Here is a 25,314-nt window from a genome sequence, read left to right on the forward strand (position 1 = left end):
AAAGGAGAGTCCCATCCGGACACGGGACGGAGTCTTCAATCTTCTATCTTCATAGTCCAACAGTCCGGCCAAAGTATATAGTCCGGTCGTCCGAGGACCCCTTAATCAAGGACTCCCTCAGTAGCCCCCAAACCAGGCTGCAATGACGATGAGTCCAGCGCGCAGATTGTCTTCGGCATTGCAAGGCGGGTTCTTCTCCAAATACTCCAGAGCATTGTTGTAACGAGCAGTGTTCGGCTCCTCACCAATGTCGCGCTCCTTGGCTTCTGTGCTTTAATAACGACTGTTTCCACGTGTCAAGCAAATGCGAAAAGTCGAGGCATTTTTACATTTGCCACCCCAACCATGCGAATAAATCATCCATAAAAGAGACGAGGATTCTCAGATCCAAATCACACCATCTCCCCCCAGCGAGTATTCATCAGACCATGCCCGGAAAAATCCACACCACCATGGCCGACCATCGTGGTTCCTCCTCTCGCTCCCATAGCACTAGGCCAGGCGATTGGGAGAGATGTTCTGTTCCCCACAGCCGATTAGTAGAGTTGCAGACTAAGGGGTTTCTCCCACCTGCATACATGGTCCCCGTCCGAGCTGGACTAGCCACTTATAATGGCGGGGAGAAAGCGGAGAGCTTTCCAAACCCATCCAAGGGAAAGCGGGTATGGTTTGTCCCTTCCTTGCTAAGGGGGCTCGGATTTCCAATCCATCCGTTCCTCCACGGGCTCCTGGAGTTCTATGGCCTCCAGCTCCATAACTTTACCCCGGCCTCCATACTGCATATCGCAGGCTATGTTGCCTTCTGCAAGCTTTTCCTGGGCTGCGAGGCCCATTTCGAGCTGTGGAAGAGGCTATTTTGCCTCGTACCCCATACTCAGAAGGAGTCGGTGTATCAAGTGGGAGGATCCGAAATATGGCACATCGCCAGGACCGGATATCTATCCGGCACCCCGAAGAAGACATCCGAAGATTGGCCCTCGGAATGGTTTTACGTGGAGGACGTCCCTCTTCTGGACCCTGTTCGGAAGGGCCTTCCCGAGTTTGTAAATGCCCCATTGAAGAAGCCCCAAGGAGGAAGATAACAGAGAGACCCTTTTCCTGATGGACAGGATAAATAAACTGGCCAAATGAGGACTGACAATAATTGAAGTTATGTCCATATGCATAATGCGGGGAGTGCAGCCACTTCAATATCGGGGAAAACCCATGTGGCACTACAATGGAGAAGATGATGCCACCCGCTGCGGCCGTAAAGGTCCGGATTCTCCCGCTGCTCTGGCGAAGATACTGTCTGATTTGTACAAAGGAGAAGAGGAGGAGTTCATCCATATCAAGCCACGGGATGGATTCTCCATGTACAACCCCCCAAGCTGGGTGAGTCGCTATCTTTTATTCCAATCTATCCTACATTTTTAGCACAGATGTTTAGTTCGTCAATTCATAGCAGGAACTGTGAAGGGCTATGAAGGATGTTCACAGCCCATCTCCACAGCTAGAGGACCCTAACCGGGCTCTCGACCCCGGACTCGAGAAAGATCCGGACACGTTTGTGGAGCTTGTTGACAGGACATTTTACCAGCTGAGCTGCGATGGTGTGATGGTGGCCATCATAGCCGATTATCCTGGCCTACTCCCTGTATCAAAGGTAAGTAAAGCCACAGTCCCAACTTCCAAAAAGGATTCCCTCCTTACAATTCACCCACCGCAGATGTATTGCGTCTTACAGGGAAGGCCATCGGGGCGCCAAGCTAAACCCGCGGTGACTCGCCAACAAGGGGCACCAAAGTCGGGTAGGCTCAAAAGGAAGGCGGTCAGGACCGAGACGTCATTGCAAAGTTATGTTTAAAAACCTGTCACGAATTTATCATTGTTAAAATATAACAATGTTCCCTGCCTTCTGACAGAAAGAGCGATTGCCACACTGTATCCGGAGAGCCTGCCGGTCACGCTTCCACCAGCCGGACTCCGAGGCCAGACTCAAGGGCGAAGGCCAACGCGGACGATCCTCCTACAGAGGATGCGGATAGATTTTCTGCTACAAACTCCGAAGTGGAGAGCGCCATAAATCATAGGCGCCGACGGGCCGCACTACGCGACCCTAATTTCTCTTAAGAGGCATTTGATGCCTTCAACTCAGGGGACGCGTACATCCGGGCTGCTCAAGGTGGCCTTGCCAGGGCCACGGACCAGTACGTAAAGGATATACGGGTAAGAAAATTTGACAAGTATGTATATCAGTAGCCCCTGAGACTTGAAACAGTTGGCACAACTGATTTAAGGATCCTCGTGTGCATAGGTTCTGACAGAGAAGAATAACCAGCTATCCAAAGAGCTGGAGGAGTGCAAGATCCAACTGTAGGCCGCAATTGCCGTGATGGAGGAGTCTACGAAGGTCCCATCTGGTATTTGTTTTAAATTAAAATAATGTCATTGCATGTACCAGTTAAGTATTCGACATGAATGCGATTCTAACAAGAGAATCTGCAGACAATCTCGGAGGCAATCCGGAGATCATACCAGAGGATGAGCAACATGTTCGGCTACAGCTGAAGGCTGGCCAGCATGTGCTTACAAAGGTTATAATGGAGAAAAATACTCTCCAGGATGCGAACGTCCGACTGGACGTCGAATTAAAGGATGTTCGGGCCCAGCTTGCTGACTCCGTAAAGGAGAATAAGAGGCTACGGTGCGGCATGTTCAGTAAGTGCTTTGAGAACCACTATAAAGTTCAGCAAAGAAGCGTGCTAATAGAATTATATCTGTAGGCATGCTAATAGGCCACCCCGAGGAGGAGATGCCCTGATCTGCAGGCGATCTTCTGCCAGAGCTATCACAACTGCACGAACAAGTTCGGCAGGTGATGGGAGGCATTTCCCAAGCCTTGTGGCCATCCGCCTGCCTGTCAGGAGGCATGGGGGAGCTTGTGGAGATGTTCAAGGGAGCACGACAGTGCTTCCAATTATGGAAGATATCAGCCTGCCGATAAGGCGCAAGGTAAGCCTGGGCCATGGTGAAGACGCGGTACACCAAGGCTGACCCGAACCACATGGCCGAGGTCGGACCTGTAGGGTCAGATGGGAAGGAGATCCCTGTACATCTGGTGTATGACCAAGTAGCATTAGCCGCTAAGTATTCCCAACAGGATTGTAGGCTAGATAGCCTGTTGGATGGTATAGAAGAAGAATTTAGTTAGTCTAAGTGACATTGTACTTCAAATGACATATTTTGTCCCTAGCCGGATTGTAAATCATTTTTCTTGGCCGACCTTTTCGCTTCAACCTCTGGACCCGATAGTCCGGAGTGTATCCGAATACCCGCTCGGTTACGTGAAAACCGGGGCACATGTGGAAACCAGGCGTAGGGGTCATAAGTGCGTGAACAGACAAGTACCCAACTAGTTATGTTATATTACATGGGTAGTAAGAAACATCTTCCAGGGAGAATAGTTCCATTAAGGGTTCCTTTCCCTAGGTGTGCATGCATCGATGTACATGTCCGAGCTGCGAGAATTTACGCAGGATATAAGCGTCTAGGGGCATGTTTTGTAGGTAAAATACATCTTTTGTTCACTGACCGAATATTCCCTTAAGAACGCTAGCTTTCAGCTTCATCCAGTCTGAGGTACACATCCGGCTGACCCGGCAGTAACAATTGCAAAGGTTCTCCCCTTGTGCCCTAGCTGAATTAACTAGAACATAGGGCACAAACACAAGAGCCAGGCAACCTAGTTTGGCCAAAACTTAAGTCATGTCGATGCATATAGTGGTGAAAAAAGGCACATTTGGAGAAGTGACACATATGTGGTGGGCATAAAGCCCAGAAGACAATTAAGCTTCTGTGTAAGAAGCCCCCAGGTATATTGAGCGTGCATAGCGCGGCCATAGTTTGCGGTCAAAGCATACTTGAAGCTTTTAAGGCTACAAATGTAAAAGGCAGAGAGAGAGGATATAATTTAAAAAGGGAGACTGAGGTAAGGAGAATAACACGGAGTTCGGCACTAGGCGTAGAATCTTCGGAGTCTGGCCGCGTTCCATGGGTTCGGCTCGAGTCAATTGTCTGATGCATCACGCAGGCGGTATGCGCCTCCAGTCAGAACTTTGTCAATGATGATGGGGCCCTCCCATTTGGGCTTGAGCTTGTCCTTTTTCTTCTCTGGTAGGCGTAGAACGAGTTTGCCAATGTCATAAGTTTTGGCCCGCACTTCTCTGCTTTGATACCTTCTAGCCTGCTGTTGATTGAATGCGGAACGGGCCTTCGCGACGTCACGCTCCTCCTCCACGGCATCTAAGCTGTCCTGCTGATCCAGCTCGGCTTCTCTCTCTTCATACATGCGCACTCTAGGTGAATCATGGATGATATCGCAGGGTAGCACTGCCTCTGCGCCGTACACCATAAAAATGGTGTGTATCTGGTTCTGCGATTTGGCGTGGTCCGCAGCCCCCATAATACGGAGTCGAGCTCCTCGAACCAGTGCATATCTGATTCCTTCAAAGATCGCACTAGTCTGGGTTTAATGCCGCTCATGATAAGACCGTTCGCTCGTTCGACTTGACCGTTTGTTTGGGGGTGATAGACGGAGGCGTAATCAAGTTTTATGCCAATTTTACTGCACCGGTTTTCACCTCATCGGCTGTAAAGTTCGAGCCATTATCGGTGATGATGCTGTGGGGGACACCGTAGCGGTACGACCTCGGATATAAAGTCTATCACTGGTCTGGATTCGGCCATTTTAATTGGTTTGGCTTCTATCCATTTGGTGAATTTATCGACCATGACCAACAAATATTTCTTCTTATGGCTTCCTCCATTAAGGGGTCCAACCATGTCGAGCCTCCAAACCGCAAAGGGCCAAGTCATGGGGATTGTTTGCAGGGCGGTGTGCGGCATATGGCTTTGATTTGCAAAAAGCTGGCAACCGACGCAGTGTTGAACAAGGTCTCGTGCGTCTGCCCGGGCTGTCAGCCAGTAGAAACCTGTACGTAAGGCCTTGCTTACGAGCGCCCGAGCTGCGGCATGGTGGCCGCCGAGTCCGGCATGAATTTCAGCCAAGTGCTGCCGCCCTTCCTCTTCGGAGATGCACCTTTGGAGCACTCCGGTTGCGTTTTTCTCATAAAGCTCCCCCTCGTGGACTTTGTAGGCTTTAGAGCGCCGCACAATGCAGCGTGCCTCATTTTGGTCCTCCGGGAGATCCTGCCTATTTAAGTAAGCTACGAAGGGTTTCGTCCACGGGGTGATGACCGCCATGATCACGTGGGCCGAAGGTGTGATTTCGGTGGCGGAGCCTCCGATTATGTCAGATTGTTCAGAATCTGGGCTTGTATGCAGATCCGGACTAGTATTGCCAGACTCCCCTTCCCATACCACGGAGGGCTTGAACAACCTTTCCAAAAAAATATTTGGTGGGACGGGGTCACGTTTAGCGCCGATGTGGGCAAGGATATCCGCCGCTTGATTGTTTTCTCGAACCACATGGTGGAATTCGAGCCCCTCGAATCGAGCTGACATTTTGAGAACGGCATTACAGTAAGCCGCCATTTTGGGGTCCTTGGCGTCAAAGTGTCCATTTATTTGAGATATTGCGAGATTTGAATCCCCACGTACTTCTAGGTGTTGAATGCCCATGGAGACCGCCATCCGAAGACCGTGCAATAGTGCCTCATACTCTGCTGCATTGTTGGAATCTGTGTAAAGTATTTGGAGTACGTATTGGACCGTATCTCTGGTGGGGGACGTCAGGACGACGCCAGCCCCTAGACCAGCTAGCATCTTAGAGCCATCAAAGTGCATGATCCAATTGGAGTACGCGCCGTACTCTTTAGGGAGTTCGGCTTCTGTCCATTCGGTGACGAAGTCAGCCAGTACCCGCGACTTAATGCCCCATCGTGGTTTGTATGTTATGTCGAACAGGAGGAGCTCGATAGCCCATTTTGCAATCTGGCCCATGTCGTCGCGGTTGTTTATTATGTCATTGAGTGGTACTACGAAGGCCAACATGATTGAACACTCTTGAAAGTAGTGTCGTAGTTTTCAGGATGCCATGAAGCACGTGTATGCTATCACTACTGGAATCAGGGAATTTGTTGTCTGCCAATTCTTTACCGTCACCTAGCGGACGGCAAAGAAGGTCTTTGCCATCAGCTACCAAGAAGTTGACGGCAAACAAATGGCAGACGACAAAGAAGGTCTTTGCCATCTGCCATTTCTTTGCCGTCCGCTGGCTGACGGCAAAGAGATAGGTGGCACCCACTAATGAAAAAACTAACGACCACTTTCTTTGCCGTCTGCTAGCGGACGGCAAAGAGCCCGAAAGCAGACGGCAAAGGAAATAACCTAATGTATCTAATGGCCGCCCCCGGCACACACCCACCCACGACCCACACAGCCTCGGGCTCCACCCACGATGCACACACGCCCAACCCACGCGCGCACACACCCACATAGGATCCCATCTCTCTCGTCTTCCTCGATCCCCTTTCTCCATCCCACGCCGCCGCCAGATTTCGGCGATCCCCGCCGTTCCCCACCGCCAAGCTCTCCTCCCCGAGGTCACCTCTCCCTGCTCACCATCTCCACCGACCGGTTTCTCTCCTCGCCCAGGAGAGTCCCGCCTCCTCACCGCCAAGGCCACCGCCGCCCGCCGCCTCGAGCGATGCCTCCTCCTCCTCGAGCGCCACGCCGCAGACCTTGCCTCCCGCGCCCTCGCCACCCACGCTGACATCGACGCCACCCACGCGCGCCGCCTCGCCGTCGCCCGCAACATCAGCTCGGCCAACGGCGAGATCGAGGATGCGCAGCAGAAGGCGGAGGAGTGGGACCACTTCTACGAGTCCAAGAGGAAGGAGATGGAGGAGTTCCGGCCGTCGTCTCCACAGCCTCCATCCACCCTGGTAGGAGCCACTTCTCAACCCCACGAGCAGCCTCCTGGCCTAGTTCCTCGTCACCGTCCTCCTCCCGGTCCCTGTCCACCTCCGCCTCCACCTGGTGGTCCCAGAGGCGACGATTCCTTGTCGCCTCGGCCGCCGTAGAGCTCTGCGAGGCCGCCGCGGGTGGTGGAGACTCCGTCCGCGTCATCGAGACGCCGCAGCCCAACTCAAGTGTTAGCTCCAACTTTGCTCACTTAACTACCTCTCTGGTTGTATATGAGTTGGAGAGTGGTGTAATTCTGTAATGTGGGATGTTGTGTCGGTTTCTGTGCGATGAGTAGACTAGTTTGGGGGATAAACTGATGAATTGATGCTTGATTCTGATGATCATGGTGTGCTGCTTTGCAGGTTAAGTTCAGCGTGGAGGTGCCTCCATTGATATGCCAGGAGTGCTACCAAACAACTCTTCTCGAGTACTCAAAGCGTTTCGAGGTACCATTTCTATGCTAAAACCTGTATCAAATGAAGAACATTGGAATTCGTGAGGACAAACATTATGCAAAGAGTTACAAAGCACAGCCAGGAATGTGGGCTTATGCCAAAGCTTAACGACTACACATTCAGTAATCATGAACTGCAGATATAGAGTTCCGGGCGATGTTGCAGCGGGAGCTCGTCAGGAAGTGCAGAGGCTCAAGCCCTCTGCATCTCAACTGCAGGCAGCCATGCAGGAGCTGCAGAGCAGCGGGTTGCACTCGGACGACGCCGGGATCGGGGCTGCGGAAGCCAGGAAGACCGACCTCATGGCTAAGAAGGCCAAGCTGGACGAGACCCTGGCTGCAACCCGCCAGTTCAGAGCACTGCTTCGGTAGTAGCTCCAGAAAGCCTTCGCGTCACAGGTTTGGGATCAAAAGGCAGCACAAAACTGACTAGTTAAGTGGTACAAGAAAAAGACATTCATCAGCTAGCTCATCAATTGCTTCGGATTAAGGATGCAATGCAAGTGTGGCAGGCTAGTGGACAGTAACATAGTAGTACAAATGTAGTGTTACTTTTAGGCAAGTGTTGAGCAAATTTTGAACTAATGGATGAGTTTCGTGGGACGAAGCGGGCTGCCACTTGCACTCCTCCTACTGATGAAACGAACTTCAAATGACTCTACATGCAGATACATGCTTTTTATTTCAGTCTTGTTTAGAGGAGGCCCCGGCGGCATCGAGCTGCTGTTGCTGCGGGCACAGCGACGTCGGCATGGTCGGGATGGCCGCAGCCCTTCAAGATTCTCAACGGCGGCGTCTCGGCGCTGATGGCAGAGTCGACGGCGAGCATCGGCGGGTACAGGTTCAGATCATCCATGAATTGGTAGTTATTGGTCGTATTTAGTTGCACTTTGGTCAGTCCGGTTGTGGCTATGGAGCACTTATTTTGGTCATGTGCTAGATCTGTCATGTAGGAGTTTTTGGCAATGGATATTTGCTGATACAGAATTTTGATAATCAACTAGGAATTACAATTAGAATCAAAGCAATGCTACTTGTACTCCTTTCATGAAAAAGGCTACTCGTAGGACCCTTGTAGGAGACCATCCTCAAGATCGACGAGAAGATGAGGTCTGGGCCCTTGTAGGAGACCATCCTCAAGCAGCGCTAGATGTAACTTGACTGCTTCAAACCCAATCCGTGCTTGCTCCTCTTAATCAACTAGATTATATTAATTAATACTAGCTACTGAACTTCTTGGATTATGTTACCAATTTTGATGATGGGCGTCCAGCTATTATATTAGTGGTTTCCATCTCAGCTCCCAGGCCCCCGCGTCACTCCCACAGGGGCGACTCGGGCGGTGTAACCCTAGCCCGCCGCCGGCCCACTCCTCTCCCTCGTCGCCACCGGAGATGGCCGCCGGCTCGCCGCTCGACCGCCGGTGAAGGTGGTGTTGGAAATATGCCCTAGAGACAATAATAAATTAGTTATTATTATATTTCCTTGTTCATGATAATCGTTTATTATCCATGCTATACTTGTATTGATAGGAAACTCAGATACATGTGTGGGTACATAGACAACACCATGTCCCTAGTGAGCCTCTAGTTTACTAGCTCGTTGATCAACAGATGGTTACGGTTTCCTGACCATGGACATTAGATGTCGTTGATAACGGGATCACATCATTAGGAGAATGATGTGATGGACAAGACCCAATCCTAAGCTTAGCACAAAGATCGTAGTTCGTATGCTAAAGCTTTTCTAATGTCAAGTATCATTTCCTTAGACCATGATATTGTGCAACTCCCGGATACCGTAGGAATGCTTTGGGTGTACTAAACGTCACAATGTAACTGGGTGGCTATAAAGGTGCACTACAGGTATCTCCAAAAGTATCTGTTGGGTTGGCACGAATCAAGACTGGGATTTGTCACTCCGTGTAAACGGAGAGATATCTCTGGGCCCACTCGGTAGGACATCATCATAATGTGCACAATGTGACCAAGGGGTTGATCACGGGATGATGTGTTACGGAGCGAGTAAAGAGACTTGCCGGTAACGAGATTGAACAAGGTATCGGCATACCGACGATCGAATCTCGGGCAAGTACAATACCGTTAGACAAAGGGAATTGTATACGGGATCAATTGAGTCCTTGACATCGTGGTTCATCCGATGAGATCATCGTGGAACATGTGGGAGCCAACATGGGTATCCAGATCCCGCTGTTGGTTATTGACCGGAGAATGTCTTGTTCATGTCTACATGTCTCCCGAACCCGTAGGGTCTACACACTTAAGGTTCAATGACGCTTGGGTTATAGGGAATAGATATACGTGGTTACCGAATGTTGTTCGGAGTCCCGGATGAGATCCCGGACGTCACGAGGAGTTCCGAAATGGTCCGGAGGTAAAGATTTATATATGGGAAGTCCTATTTTGGCCACCGGAAAATGTTCGGGATTTTTCGGTATTGTACCGGGAAGGTTCTAGAAGGTTCCGAAGTGGGGCCCACCTGCATGGGGGACCCACATGAACGTGGGTAGTGGGGGCAAGGCCCCACACCCCTGGTCAAGGCGCACCAAGATCCCCCCTTAGAAGGAATAAGATCATATCCCGAAGGGATAAGATCAAGATCCCTAAAAAAGGGGGATAACAATCGGTGGGGAAAGGAAAGGATAGGATTTCTTTCCTCCCACCTTTGCCAACGCACCAATGGACTTGGAGGGTAAGAAATAATCCCCCTCCACCCCTATATATAGTGGGGAGGCGCATGGGAGCTGCACCCTTGCCCCTGGCGCCCCTCCCCCTCTCCCAAGTCCTCCTCTCCCGCGGTGCTTGGCGAAGCCCTGCAGGATTGCCACGCTCCTCCATCACCACCACACCGTCGTGCTGCTACTGGATGGAGTCTTCCCCAACCTCTCCCTCTCTCCTTGCTGGATCAAGGCATCGGAGACGTCACCGGGCTGTACGTGTGTTGAACGCGGAGGTGCCGTCCGTTCAGCACTAGGATCTCCGGTGATTTGGATCACGACGAGTACGACTCCTTCAACCCTGTTCTCTTGAACGCTTCCGCTTAGCGATCTACAAGGGTATGTAGATGCACTCTCCTTCCCCTCGTTGCTAGTTTCTCCGTAGATTGATCTTGGTGATGCGTAGAAAATTTTGAATTTCTGCTACGTTCCCCAACAGGTGGCGGCGAGGATCTGGCTGCCCCGTTCTTCCTACGGGGGCTTTGGATCCATGGCGGCGGCCTCGGCTAGTGGATTGATGCCGGGTCTGCAGTGACCAGTGCTCGTTGGTGCTGGCCGTTCTTCCTCGGCCGCGGGGGCGGCGAGGCGGCGGCGGGTGGCAGCTGTGGTGCGGGCGTCTCGACGGCACCCGATCCAGATCTGAAGGCCTCCGTCTACTTCAACCAGGGCTGCCTCCGATGGTTCTGCTTTGGGCGACCTTTGTCGCCGGAGTTGTACCTGTTTGGCGGCTGGAGGTGGGAGGTGGCTCCGGAGAAATCCGAGGCCAGCAGTGCTGGCCACAACAGCGACGACGCCCGAGGGCGCCGTACCCTTCTTGTAGGCGCCGTCCAGGTCGCCTCCTTCCCCTCTTCCTTCCACCCAGCTCGTATGTCGGGCGAAAGCCCAAATCCTTGCCGGATCGAGCGACAGCGGCGCTCCGGGCATTGTCACCCTCTTGGGGGTGTCGTTCGTGGTGAGCTTGGGGTGGATGTGATACTTTGGTTGCTTGACAGCGGTCGGTGGCGTGGTCGGAGTTCGTCTGGTGGCGGTGCGTTGGCGCTCTGCCGCCTATGTGCTCAGCCTCGGAGTCTCTTTTCCACGGTGGTCTTCAGCAGCCCTGCCAGATTCGGCGGAGCGGTGCTTCATCCTACTCATTAATGGCGGCGTATCTCGGCGGCGTGGCACAGTGGAGATTCAGCGTCCGATGTGTGGTGATGGACTCGCGCAGGAGGACAAAACTGTCTGGTGTCGTGGTGACGTCGATGGCTGAGTGGCCAGACAAGGTAAAAGCCTCAATATTTGTTCTGAAGACGGACCTGTGGAAGATGGCGGCAATGACACACGAGTGTGTCGAACCGGTTTGTACCCCAGACACGGTATGTGGCTCGACTGGGGCTTCCGGCTTTTGATGTTAGGGTTAGGTGAGTGGTCTGGGTAGTGGCCCAGCTAGCACCCCTTCATCATTTTGATGTTAGGCTTAGATGAGTGGTCTGGGTAGTGCCCCAGCTAGCAAGCCTTCATCATTTGGATAGGAGTAGTGGCATATGTTGCCAAGATGGCAGATTCGGGCATATTGTTGTAATACTTTGTAAGGTCCTCGAGAGTAATAATCAATAAAGTGGCCGTATGCATCTCCCAGATGCAGAGGCCGGGGGTCATCCTCCTTTTCTAAAAAAAATCTATTATATTAGTAATTTGATTTTGGTAGTACCGTTGAATTTGGTTGCTGCTATTCATTTATGTATGTGAAGGAGTTTGATAATGTGCTTTTTTTGTTTGCAAAATGAATGACGCTGCATCCAGGTCCAGGTAGTGGGAATAGTTAGTCCTCGCTATCAATGGTAGTGGCATTTTTCACTGTTGAGTGTGAGGGAATTTGATGATCATCTACTTTTCCCTATCATCTACTTCTGATGTTTTCCATGAAAGTGACACGTGATCTTCCTTTGTTTTTCTTTTAGCTGATAGTACGATAACTGCTTGCTTGGCAGAAGTTATGGTTGTGTTGTTTCTTAGGTAAATAAAGAAACTGAGATTTAGTTTGATTTGGAGCGCCTCTTGTTGAACCACAGTTCCTTCTCTTAGAGCTGTACTTGTACAACAGGTTTTGGATTGGGAGGGGAAAATGCTCTTCCTTCAGTCTCTGTTGAAGTCAAACCCATCCATGCAAAATCTGTACTGTAGTACAATTAATGTAGATGAAAATATATATGCCTTGCAGTTTTATCGTGCATGCCATTCAACTAACTTGCTCTTGTCCATGCAGATGGAGTAGGAGGACGAGCAGCAGCAGCAAATCAGCCTGATGATGACGGGGTGCAGAAGGCAATGGTGATCATGTTGATGGCATGAAGAAGGCTGATGACCACAACCTGGACCTTTTGGCATTTAGAGATGGAAAACACAAGCGGAATGGAGACAACAACCTGGACCACCCACCTCCCTTGCCTTTTTAATTTTGGTTGTGGTGGTTGCATCACCATCGCGGTTGCAAATCAGTATGTAGTGTGGTTCTGGAGTTGGGTCTAGACTGCAGTGTCCATCCAGTAGGTTAGGTGTTGTTGCTGCTAGATCGCATGATGCTCACCTAAGTTTTGTGTTATGTGGAGGCCAACCTTTGTGATCATATTTGTCGACACTTGTGTGATCTCGTCTTACTTTGTGATACAGGTTGTACGATATATATGTTTTTATGGATGATCTTGTGATGTTCTTTTTTTCCTGTGGTCTGTTTTAGATATTTGTGATATATGCATGGGCTATACATATGAATATGAATTGTTGAACATACTGTAAATCAATGACAGAGATGGCAAAGAAGGAGATTTGCCGTCCGTGCATCTGGACACTTTGCCTACAGCCGCGGACGGCAAAGGCCTGCCGTGTAGTGACGTCCAGCTAACTTCATTCGGCGGACGGCAAAGGCCGGACAAATTTTGCCGTCAGCGGCGGATGGCAAAGGCTTCCATTAGCCACCTAATGAACTAATAGCATAATTATTTCCATCTGCTTTCTTTGCCGTCAGCCGCCGAAAGCAGACGACAAAGTAGCTCTTTGCCGATCCTTACTTTGCCGGAGCCTTTTGCCGTCCACAGCAGACGACAAAGACCTTTGCCGTCTGCCGTGGCAGATGGCAAAGTAGCTAATTCCTGTAGTGTAACTTTTGATAATGTGGGTACCGTGACTTGCATGGAGTGAGGACGGTGGATACATAGTATACCGACTTTTGTAATGGGAATTTATGTCCATCTGTCTCTCGTTCAACGACGAGCACTGCGCTTACAACCTGGCGTGTTGCGGCCATGTATAATAGCATGGGTTCGCCGACATTTGGCGCTGCCAAAATCGGATTGGTGGCCAGGAGGGCTTTTATTTCCTCCAGCCCAGCTGTAGCCGCATTCGTCCACTCAAAGTGTTCAGTGCGTCGAAGAAGGCGGTAAAGAGGTAGCGCCTTTTCTCCTAATCAGGAGATAAAGAGGCTTAGGGTGGCCACGCATCCAGTTAGTTTCTGGATTTGCTTGAGGTCTGTTGGGGTAGCCAACTGTGACAAAGCTCGGATTTTAGCCGGGTTTGCTTCAATTCCTCTGTTGGAGACAATAAAGCCCAAGAGTTTCCCGGCTGGTACGCCGAAAACGCATTTTTCCGGGTGGAGCTTGATGTCGTATGTTCAGAGATTGTCGAACGTGAGCCTCAAGTCATCTATTAATGATTCGACGTGTCTGGTTTCAATGACAACATCATCTATGTAAGCCTCCACTGTTTTGCCGATTTGTGTTTCCAGGCATGTCTGAATCATGCGTTGATAGGTTGCACCGACATTTTTGAGCCCGAAAGGCATGGTGTTAAAACAGAAGGGACCGTATGGAGTGATAAATGCCGTAGCGGCTTGATCCGACTCCGCCATCTTGATTTGATGGTATCTGGAGTATGCGTCGAGGAAACACAATGAATCGTGTCCTGCGGTAGCGTCAATAATTTGATCGATGCGAGGGAGGGGGAAGGGATCTTTAGGGCAAGCCTTATTAAGGTCTTTGAAATTGACGCATAGGCGCCAGGATTTGTCCTTCTTTGGTACCATCACTAGGTTTGCTAGCCAGTCCGGATGTTTTATTTCTCTGATGAAACCGGCCTCAAGTAGCTTGGCTACCTCCTCTCCCATGGCTTGTCGCTTGGGTTCTGAAAAGCGCCGAAGTGTCTTCTTGACCGACTTGTGTCCCTTTACTATGTTTAGTGTCGGAGTAATGGGCCACGGGTAGCCTCACCCGGGTCCCTGGATTTATCAAGACTTTGGGCCAGCTTCGCTTTGCTGTGCCCCAAGCTGAAGCTCCGCCCTCCGGGGGCCGGCTAGCTCAATGGCTGGCCACCAGAGGGCGGCCAACCACCAGCAGACGGCACCACAAGCGGCCGGATCCAGCTAGCCGGCCTCTAGGGAGGATGGCATCGAGCAGGCGGCCACCTCGCGCCCTCATAGTTTGTGCCCCCATCAAGAGGACGAGATGGGGCATGGCTACAATGAAGCCCTCACCCCCGAATCTTGGGTTTAGCGTGGCAAGAGTGTCCCGTACTAGCGGAGATCTCCGCACGGCGTGGCACTGTTGCCACCTTCCCTTGACGTCACTCTGGGCAGGCGGAGCCCTGTTCCTGATGACGGCCTGTCGGTACGGCCCGCAGGCTGCAGGCCCTATTGGGCAGTGACACCCCAGAAGACGGCGCACGTCGAATCAATCGGACCAGGGGAGGGCCGGCATCCAGCAGGCGGCCGCCCCCTCCCTCGAAGCCCGTGTAACATTAACCTGATGTGACCAGGTGTGGCTACAGTGATCTCCCACCAGGCGGCGGGACTGTAGCCACACTGAGCTGACCAAGCCAGCGTCATTAGCAGCACGGCTATAGTGAGCAGCCACCAACCAGACCCGCCAGCGGCGGAAGTGGCCTGTCGGCTCTGTACCAGACCAGTTGGCGGGGCCCACCAGGTGGCGGGCCCCAGTAGTCGGCGGAGAAGCCGGAGGCCGGAGATGCTGACAGCCAGGCTCAGCAGCCGGCCAGATTACCATTGTACCCCTGGGGGGTAGGCCTATATAAACCCCCCAGGGCACCCATGCAAAGGGTTCCCACCCCATTAGACCTAGCCACGTTCCTAGAGCAGGAGAGAGCTAGCCTTGCCTTCTCCTACCTCTAGCACATAGCTCAAGGAGCAACTTTGTATCACTTGTGCCTTTAGTGATCATGCGGAGACCCCGTTGAGCAGGACTAGGGGTGTTATCTCCTAGGAGAGCCCCGGACCTGGGTAAAGTACACCGGCGTTCGTGTCTACGCCTCATCCCGCTTCCGGGCACCGGGGACGTTCTACTCGCTCCCACCATGATAAGCCATCCTTTGGCAAACGTCGCACGTAACCACCGACATTTGGCGCCCACCGTGGGGCGAGGTGCACCATCTCCCAGATATCTGCTCTGGACGGGAACCCTGTTCCTTCCCGGCGAGTGAAGCCAGCCCAACATGCCCAACGGCGTCAGCCTCGACGCCTTGCATGGCGCGGAGATCGCTTGCGCGGTGAGCTGCCTCGCCAACCTCGTTGGCGAGGTTCACATCTCCGACGAGCCGGCCTCCGACGCAGGCACTAGCTGCCTCGATAGCCGCTTCGTCAGCCTCCTCGACCAGCTTCACGTCACCAGTGAGCCAGCTGTGGACCTGGAGTCCGTTGGCTCCACCAACCCGATGATCGTCGACTACGACACGGCGTCGCTTGACGCGTTCCCCACCAATGTGGTGATCTACGACAAGCCGCCTCCTCGCGAGCACAGCGGCGGGAGCACCGTCATGGAGGTGCTCGTCATCAACAGTGGCGAGCGATCGGCTGGAGATGCTCGAGACCCACTCGATGCGTCACTGCGAGACCTGACGGCGCCCATCCCAGAAGACGCGAACACTGAGACGCTGGAGGCACGCCGCGTCCAGCTCCTCGAGAGTGCTGGGCGACTGGCCAGCATGCGGCGCCTCTCGGACACCTATCGGCGCGAGATGGGTCGGGCCATTGGCGGCACGCCGGCTACTGAGGGGCCTAGCCGCATTGGCCCTATCCAGTAGCGTGGCGTGACCATCGCCAGCATGTTCGGGGCAGAACGCCCCATCTACGCCATGCCTGCAGAGAACATCTGGGCCGCCAAGGCGGTGACAGATGAACTAGACAAGTAAGAGGGCGACGAGCGTCGCCACATGACGGAGCGAGTCCAGCAGCTCCTAGACGCGGCCGCCGCGTTGCACGAAGCCGGGTGCCATGCTGAAGTGCCCGCCCCGCGGAACAAAGAGCCGCCCCTTCGCCAAGACCTTGGCGCGGCATCCCGGATGCCAACTGGCGGCGCCCGCGGAAGACGAGGCAACGAGCCGGCGGCTAGCCAAAGCCGGACTTGCCTTTCCATCGAGTGTGACAAAGACGGACGCCCTCGAGCGGTGGAGCACCGAGGCGATCCTCCGCCTCCTCCGCCTCGCGGATCAAGACATCCCACTCCGCCGCATGTCACGCACCCGACACTCGGCGACCGCCTTGGCTGCCGAGAGGGAGTCAGAGAAAACGACGCCCGCCATCGGATCGACCACCTCAACCGATCCCTGGCGCTAGAAGAAGAAGACACGCTGGGCCCGCCCTGTTTCGGCCCACGAATCCGAGATGAGCCCTTTCCCAAAGGGTTCACCCTTCCGCGAGATACGCCCAAATACACTGGCTCCATGAAGCCGGAGGATTGGCTGGTCGACTACTCAACAACCGTCAGCATAGCAAACGGCAACAAGCGTGTTGCCGTGAAGTACGTCCCACTCATGCTTCAGGGCACAGCCCAGACATGGCTCAACAGCCTGAAGCCCCGCAGCATCAATAGCTGGGTTGATTTCACCAGGGCCTTCATCCGCAACTTCACCAGCACCTACAAGCGGCCTCCCAAGCCCCGATAGCTCTCCTTGTGCGTCCAAGGGCCCAGCGAATCGACTCGCGACTATCTCACGCGCTGGGCCGAGCTGCGCAACTCCTACGAAGGCATGCACAAGCTGCAGGCAATCGAGTATTTCACCGCCGCCTCAAGCATCGACTCCTCTGCGACCAGCCTACGACGCTCGACGAGCGGCTGATCATTGCCGACAAACACGCCACGGCCGACTCCTCCATGAAGGCAGAAATCCTAGTGGATGCATCCGGCAAGGTGGCACCTCAGGCCCCTCGGACACTGGCTGGTGAGACCAGTCGGCGACAGCATCCAAGTAACAACAAGCGGAAGGCCACTCAGCCGGCTTCAACGAGCCGGCAAGTGGTGACAATCGAGGATCAGCAGCCGGAGGGGCAGCCGGCACCCAAGCGTCAGAAGGGCGGCAAGTCCAATTGGTTGCCCGCTTTCTCTTATGAGCAGACCTTAGATGCACCTTGCAAGTTCCATAGCGGCACAAAGCCGTCCAACCACACAACTCGGAAGTGTCACTGGCTCGCCAGAATCGCTAAGGGAGATGGACTCCTGCCTCCTCCGCCTGCCGGACCGCCGCCTCCTCAGCCCCAGCAGCCGGTGGCCTGGCCAGTCGGCGCCATACAAGACGAGTACCCAGAGGAACACGAAGCTTATGTTGCGTTCACCAGCATGGCCGATGACAGACGCAGCAGACGACAGCAAGAACAAGAAGTGCAAGCGGTGGCCTCAAGTACTCCAGAACTCATGCATTGGTCTGAGAAGCCTATCAGTTTGAGCAGGGCCGACCACCTGGAAGTGATGCCTTCTCCAGGTTCATACGCCCTGGTCCTAGATGCTACCTTTGCAACGGAGAGGCGGGCAGCGCGTTTCTCCAGAGTCTTGATAGATGGCGGCAGCAGCATCAATATCCTGTACCGTGACACAATGGAGAAGTTGGGAATCAAACAGAAGCAGCTCATCCCCAGTCGGACTGTATTCCATGGCATAGTCCCTGGCCTTTCCTGCTCACCAATTGGCAAGACCCAAATTGATGTTCCCTTCGGAAACAAGAATCATTTCCGCCATGAGCCAGTTTGGTTTGAAGTGGTGGACCACGAAAGCCCCTACAATGCACTGCTTGGCCGACCAGCTCTGGCCAAGTTCATGGCAGTCCCCCACTATGCTTACCTCAAGGTGAAGATGCCGAGTACCAAGGGGATCCTGACCGTAGTCGGAGACTACAAGAAGTCGGTCACTTGCGCCGTAGATAGTAGCCGACTGGCCGAGTCCCTCGTGATTGCAGCTGAGAAGCGACTCCTTGACTGGGTGGTGGCGTTGGCAGGCAAGAAGCCGAAAATGTGACCCATCCCCAAGGAGTCGGAGGTTGAGGGCTCGTTCAAGCCGGCCAAGGAAACAAAGAAGATACCCTTGGACCTAGAGCACCCGGAGAGGCATGCTGTCATAGGTGCAAACCTTGACAGCAAATAGGAAAGCGAGCTCGTCGATTTCCTCCATGATAATCGGGACATCTTCGCATGGTATCCCAAAGACATGCCGGGTGTTCCGACGGATTTCGCCGAGCACAAGTTACATGTCCGACCTGACGCCAAGCTGGTCAGGCAGTCCTTGCGCCGCCTGTCAGAAGAGAAGAGAAGAGTTGTCGGAGAAGAGATATCACGGCTTCTAGCAGCCGGATTCATCATGGAAGTGTTCTTTCCAGAGTGGCTGGCCAACCCAGTCCTGGTATTAAAGAAGTATAAGCAGTGGCGCATGTGTATTGACTATACTAGCCTCAACAAAGCTTGCCCCAAAGATCCCTTTGCTCTACCAAGAATTGACCAAGTGATAGACTCCACAGCCGGATGCGAGCTGTTGAGTTTCTTGGATGCATAATAAGGGTACCATCAGATAAAGCTGAACTCGGCCGACAGGCTGAAGACCGCCTTCATCACGCCATTTAGAGCCTTCTGCTACCTGACCATGACGTTCGGCTTGAGAAACGCTGGTGCCACATTTCAGCGTTGCATGCAGAAGTGTCTCCTCAAGCAACTCGGCAGAAATGCCCATGTCTATGTGGATGATGTGGTGGTGAAGACGGAGAAGCGTGGCATGCTGCTAGAAGACCTCAAGGAAACCTTTGAGAACTTGCGCCGATTCTAGATCAAGCTCAACCCGGAGAAATGCATCTTTGGAGTACCAGCTGGCCAGCTTCTTGGCTTCCTGGTCTCAGAGCGCGGCATAGAGTGCAACCCTGTGAAAATCAAGGCCATTGAGAAGATGGAAGTGCCCACCCGACTGCTGGACGTGCAGAAATTCACCGGCTGCCTGGCATCAATTAGTAGTTTCATCAGCCGGCTGGGCGAGAAGGCTCTTCCCCTGTACCAGCTTATGAAGAAGACCACTTTTTTTGAGTCGAATGACAAGGCGGACGATGCTTTTCTCCAACACAAGAAGATGTTGGCGGACCCGCCTATCTTGGCGGCTCTGACTGAGAAAGAACCCATGCTCCTCTACATCGCCGCTACCAGTCGGGTTGTCAGCACAGTTATTGTGGTAGAGCGCAAGGAGGAGGGCAGAGCATTGCCAGTCCAGAGACCGGTATATTACTTGAGTGAAGTACTGTCCACCTCAAGCAAAACTACCCACATTATCAGAAGATGTGCTATGGTGTGCACTTTGCCACCAAGAAGTTGAAGCCTTACTTTCAAGAGCACCCAATAACTGTCGTCTGCACGGCTCCGCTTGCTGAGATCATTGGAAGCCGAGATGCTTCTGGTCGAGTGGCCAAGTGGGCTATTGATCTGGCCCCTTACACCATCTACTATCAGCCCCGCACCGCCATCAAGTCATAGGTGTTGGCCGACTTCCTCGTCGACTGGGCCGAGACCCATTACCAACCGCCAGCACCAGACTCCACCCATTGGCGGATGCATTTTGATGGTTCCAAAATGCGCACCGGCATGGGAGCCGGCATCGTACTCACCTCTCCCAAAGGCGACAAGCTCAAATATGTGTTGCAAGTCCATTTTGCCGCCTCCAACAACGTAGAAGAATATGACGCACTCATCCACGGACTCCGGCTTGCTAAGGAACTCGGCATTCGCCGAATCCTATGCTATAGTGAATCCGACTTGGTGGTCCAGCAGTCGTCAGGCGACTGGGACGCCAAGGATTCAAATATGGCAAGCTACCGCTTCCTTGTGCAGCAACTTAGTGGATACTTTGATGGGTGCGAGTTCCTCCATGTGCCATGAAATGATAATGAGCAAGCGGATGCCTTCGCATGGATCGGCTCCACCTGACAGGCGATACCAGCCAGCGTCGCCTTGCAGTGCCTCCTCAAGCCGTCTGTCAAACCATCACCAGAATCTGACTCCATCTTTGTGCCGGCGCCTCCCGAAGCAGTCGGATCCGACTTGAGGACACCAGAGGCCAGCACGGGGACTTCGGCAGGCAGCCCGGGGACTGCAGCCGTCGCACCCGGCCCGGGAATTCCAGAGCCCAGCCCGGGGACTGCAGCAGTCGGCCTGGGGACTTCTTCAAGACAGCAGGCGACAGCCAACTCCAACCCGCTGCCTCCCGGCCCAACTGCCCTCGTACAAGTTGCTGTTGTAGCAGTCGGAGAGATAGCAGCACCATCATGGGCTCAATCCATCCCCAACTTCCTGGTAAACAAAGAGCTGCCAGCCGACGAGACCCTGGCCTGACAAGTGCAACGGCGGGCAGCAGCATACACCATAGTCAGCAAAGAGCTGGTTCGGTGCAGTGTCACTGGTTTGTACCAGCGCTGCGTCGAGCCGGATCAGGGTCAAGCAATCCTCAAAGACATTCACCAGGGCGAATGCGGTCACCACGCGGCCTCAAGAGCACTTGTTGCCATAGCTTTTCGCCATGGTTTCTTCTGGCCGACTGCTCTAGAAGAGGCCAAAGAATTGGTCTAGAAGTGCCAAGGGTGCCAGAGATTCCGCTCCAAGCCACACTTGCCAGCTTTTGCACTCAAGACTATTCCCATTGCTTGGCCCTTTGTTGTTTGGGGATTGGATATGGTGGGGCCATTCAAGACGGCCCGTGGCGGCATGACTCATCTGCTTGTCGCTGTGGACAAGTTCACCAAGTGGATAGACGCAAAGCCAATCAAGAAACTGAATGGGCCGACTGTCGTGACTTTCGTCGCCGACATCACAACTCGGTACGGCATACCGCATAGCATCATCACCGACAGTGGCACAAACTTTGCCAAAGGAGCCTTGGCTCATTTTTGCGCGATGCAGGGCATCCGACTGGGCTTAGCATCCGTTGCCTGCCCGCAGTCAAACGGCCATGTTAAGCGAGCAAACGGCCTCATCTTGTCCGGCATCAAGCCCCGACTGGTCGAGCCTCTTGAGTGTTCGGCCGGCTGCTGGCTCGATGTGCTGCCAGCCGTCCTCTAGAGCCTGCCCACAACTCCGAACAAGTTGACCGGCTTCACGCCCTTCTTCCTCATCTACGGTGTTGAAGCCATCATCCCGACGGACATAGAGTTCGACTCCCCGCGAGTCACCATGTACACCGAGGCGGATGCCAAGGAGGCGCGAGAAGACGGCATCGACCTACTGGAGGAGGGCCTGCTGTTGGCACTCAGCCGGTTCGCCATCTACCAGCAGAGTCTCCGCCGATACTACAACCGCAAGGTGAAGCCAAGATCCTTCCAAGAGGGAGACCTTGTGCTCCGGCTGATCCAGCGAACAGCCGACCAGCACAAGCTCTCGACGCCTTGGGAAGGCCCCTTCATCATCAGCAAGGTGCTGGGCAATGACTCCTACTATCTGATCGACACTTAGAAGCCCAGAGCACGCAAAAGCGATGATTCAAGCAAGGAGACGGAGAGGCCATGGAATGCAAACCTCCTCCGGAAATTTTACAGTTGAAAGTAGTATGTATCATGCTACCTTTTGTAGTATGTACAAAGACTCTGGGTCGCCCGAGACGAACTCGGGGACTGCCCTTCTTTTATCTATATGATAAGTGTTATGCCCATGAGTGTACATTGTTATTATTTCCGTCTGGCACCGGGTCGACCAGTCGGCCCGGAGGTTTGCTGCCTTCTACTATATGCCGCCTCCTGCAGCCGGACAAGTAATGTGTTGGCACCTAAAACTTCTTCTGTCAGAAGCCAGAGCTTGTAGAGCGACTGAATGGCGGGAAGGGGTGGCAAAATAGTGCCCACATGAAAAATGGTTAAGGAAAAAGCGCATATAGTCGAGGCCGGCACCGTACCTGCCCGGCCGGTTGCCGAGTAGCCGGCCGGCCGGCTTCTACTTCCGTTGCCAAAACCTCCAAACGGCTAAGTACTTGCCCTCCCGCAAAAAGCTAAGTACTCAAACCAGCCGCAGTCCACAGAGCGGCTGTTTGGCTGGCAAGAGGATAGCTAAGGGAGGGCAGCAAAGGAAAAAAGGCAAAGAGTATAGGCAAGGAAAGTTAGAAATCGGCAAAACAAAGCATAAAGTTGCGATAGAATATTTACATAAATAAAGGCCCATCGGCCAGCATTCAGCAAAGTTTGATATACGCCCCGCGGGTGCAATTGTGTGAATTTAACAAAAATGTCCAGACCAGCAAGCAGGAAAAGAAAATATAAACACCCCAGGGAGCAGCGGAAGACTCCGGCTGGGCGCTGGGGTTGGCAGTGCCGGTTGGCGTAGCAGACGGCTCCGACTAGACACTAGGGTCGATGGCACTGGTTGGTGCGATAGACGGCTCCGGCTGGACGCTAGGGTCGATGGTGCCAATTGGTGCAGCAGGAGGCTCCGGCTGGATGACGAAGTCAGCTGTGCCAGTTGGTGTGGCAGGCGGCTCCGGCTGGGCGCTGGAGTCGGCGATGCCAGTCGGGACGGCGGAGGGCTGGATGATGTAGTTGGTGGCGTCTGTCGGAGGCATGGGCGGCTGGCCGGTCACCACCTAGCCGCCTCCAGCAACAGTCGGTGCTTTGGAGCGCCGGTCGTTGCTTGAGGCCCGGTCGGGGTGGGGCTGACCATCTGCCACAGCCTCCGGCATGTTGTCGTCGCTATCCTCCTCCTCCTCCTCCTCCTCCCCCTCTCCCCTTCATCACTAGAGTCGATGACTTCGGCCGAGTCATCGCTATCCTCCGGGTTCAGCCCGAGCCACTCCTGCGGCGCTTCGGCGCCTTCTTCGACCACCTCTGGAACGAAGATGCTGGTGTCGGTGAAGTCGGCGATCGTTGCCGCCCTGTTGATAAGCTCGGCTTCCAGCACCACCAGCTCCTCCTGCGCCTCCAGCCGGAACGTGGCCAACTAGGCTAGATCTAGCCCAGGATACCACGCCTTGATGAACTCAAGGGCCCGACGTGCTCCCGCCCGGGCGGCAGAGCCCTTCCAGGCCTCCAGGCGGCCGGCCGCCACCTCCGGCCAGTCGGCGGTCCGACTTGGGGTGCATGGAGCCGGCAAGCCTAGCCGGAGGGCGGAAATCGCCTGGGCCCCGACGCGCTGAAGACAGCGCAGCACTTGATGGGCGGGCCGAAGACGGGCCTGGATGCTAAGGATCTGCTCGTTGAGGGTCTGGCGGCGTCAGCAGCAATCTACACACCTTCCGCCCTCCGCTCCTCGCGGTGGGCCTTGATGATTTGGTTCACAGCGATGGAGTGACCCGGGAAGAAATCTGTTTGGGCGGAAGGCAAGAAAAAACAAAGTAAGAAACAAGCAGTTGGCTTAGACAAAGGCCGGCAGCTCAAGACAATGAACAAGAAGTATAAAGCTCACCATCGACCAAGTCCTCGATGCTGCTGAAGCAGGCCGTCGTCTTCGCCTCCTTGTCGGCCCAGGCGGCGCGCTCGGTTTCAAACTCGGCGAGGAGATCGGTCTCTTTCGCCTTTGCCTCCCACTGGGCCGTCTTGAGGGCCTCCGTCTACTCGGCGAGCTTAGCGACCAGTCGGTCTCGCTCCTCGGTCAGCTTGCCGCATTCCGCCTCCTTGCCGCGCAGAGTGGTGCTGGCTTCGCCCAGCTGCTGCTGCAAGGCGGCATTGGCCTCTGTAAAAGGATAAAAATAAGAAAGTGCATCAGTCAAAAAAGACAAAGAGGGATGTAGTTGCCGGGGAGATCCGGCCCGACTGCTTAGCAGTCGGCCCGAATCTCGGGGACTACAGCCCGTAGGTGCACCATCGCGCCCTCGAAGGGAAGAAGTAGTTAACAAAGGTAGAGCCACTAAGGAGATTCGGCCCGACTACTCAGTAGTTGGCCCGAACCTCGGGGACTACAGCCCGCGGGTGCGCCAGCGCGCCCCCGCGAAGAAAGGAAGTCGGAACTTACTCCGGCTCTCGGACAGATGGGCGGTCTGCGTCTCCAGCTCCCGGACCCTGGAGTTGAAGGTGACCGCATGAAGATTGTGGTAGTCCTGCAGAGGGGATATCTGATAAAGTCAGCATTTGACACATACAAGTTAAAGTTCCGGACCGCCTGCTCAGCAGCCGGCCCGAAACTTGGGGACTACACCCAGTGGGTGCGCTAGCGCGCCCCCACGAAGAAAGCAAGAAGATCAAGAAAAGCGAAGAAAACTTACGCGGATGGCTGCCCGCGACTCCAGGAAGGCTTCGTTGCAGTGCTTGAGGGCTTCGGCTTCAGCCCGGAGCTTGTCCTGGGACAGGGCACCCGTTCCTCCCCCGGGTACCCAGCCGCACGGCGCGGCGCTGGTCGCTTCAGTGTCCGTGATCGACGAGCTCGCGCCATCGGCTTCTAGCGGCCGTGGCGCCAAGGCCGCCTTTGCAAAACGACGGCGTGCGGGTGTATGGACCTCAGGAATCAGGTCCGTCACCACCACCACTACAAAAAGAGACACATCCGTGACATTTTGGGCCGAACGATTTTTTTTGCTGTCATACATATGACACTTCTATGACGATAGTTGTGACAAAACCCGGTATCATCATAGATGTGGTGGGCTCCTACTTCTATGAAAAAAATCATGACAGAAAATGGGCTTTTCGTCCTAGGCGGGCCGGAGACGCAGCTGCATGACATTCTTTGGGCCGTCCATGATGGAAAAAACCATGGTAGAAGCGAGGGGAAGGAAAATTTCTGGGAGTTGCCGGTTACGGTGGGAGGTCAGGGGCCGAGCGATGCACGTTTCTCTCGTACACGTGCAAGGCGTTGGCTCTAACTGAACCCGAGCGAGGCGTTGGGCTCTAACTGAACCCGAGCGATTGCACTGCAGGCTACGCGTTACTGAACCCGAGCGATCGATCAATGGCTGTTAACTGAACCCGATGGAGCGATTCCTTTGCTATTGCTGCTAACTGAAGCCGATCGATTGGATGA

General features: G+C 53.9%; 1 protein-coding gene across 1 annotated transcript; it reads left to right on the forward strand.

The window, feature by feature from the left end:
• Positions 1–5,233: 5,233 nt before the first annotated feature.
• On the forward strand, positions 5,234–12,736 carry LOC119350229. The gene is made up of 5 exons (XM_037618161.1): positions 5,234–5,261; positions 6,598–6,887; positions 7,272–7,355; positions 7,488–8,204; positions 12,346–12,736. The coding sequence occupies exons 1-4, from the start codon at positions 5,234–5,236 to the stop codon at positions 7,488–7,490; spliced, it is 405 nt and encodes a 134-aa protein (XP_037474058.1). The 3' UTR covers positions 7,491–8,204; positions 12,346–12,736.
• Positions 12,737–25,314: the final 12,578 nt, after the last annotated feature.

The sequence above is a fragment of the Triticum dicoccoides genome, chromosome 1B (genome assembly GCF_002162155.2).
Source record: "Triticum dicoccoides isolate Atlit2015 ecotype Zavitan chromosome 1B, WEW_v2.0, whole genome shotgun sequence".
In the NCBI taxonomy this organism is placed as follows: domain Eukaryota; kingdom Viridiplantae; phylum Streptophyta; class Magnoliopsida; order Poales; family Poaceae; genus Triticum; species Triticum dicoccoides.

Excerpts from the sequence above, each read along its gene's own strand:
- LOC119350229 (XM_037618161.1), top strand. The coding sequence starts at position 5,234 with ATGACCGCCATGATCACGTGGGCCGAAG. Across the intron at positions 5,262-6,597 it reads CATGATCACGTGGGCCGAAG|GAGAGTCCCGCCTCCTCACC; the intron begins GTGTGATTTCGG and ends CTCCTCGCCCAG. Across the intron at positions 6,888-7,271 it reads CACAGCCTCCATCCACCCTG|GTTAAGTTCAGCGTGGAGGT; the intron begins GTAGGAGCCACT and ends GCTGCTTTGCAG.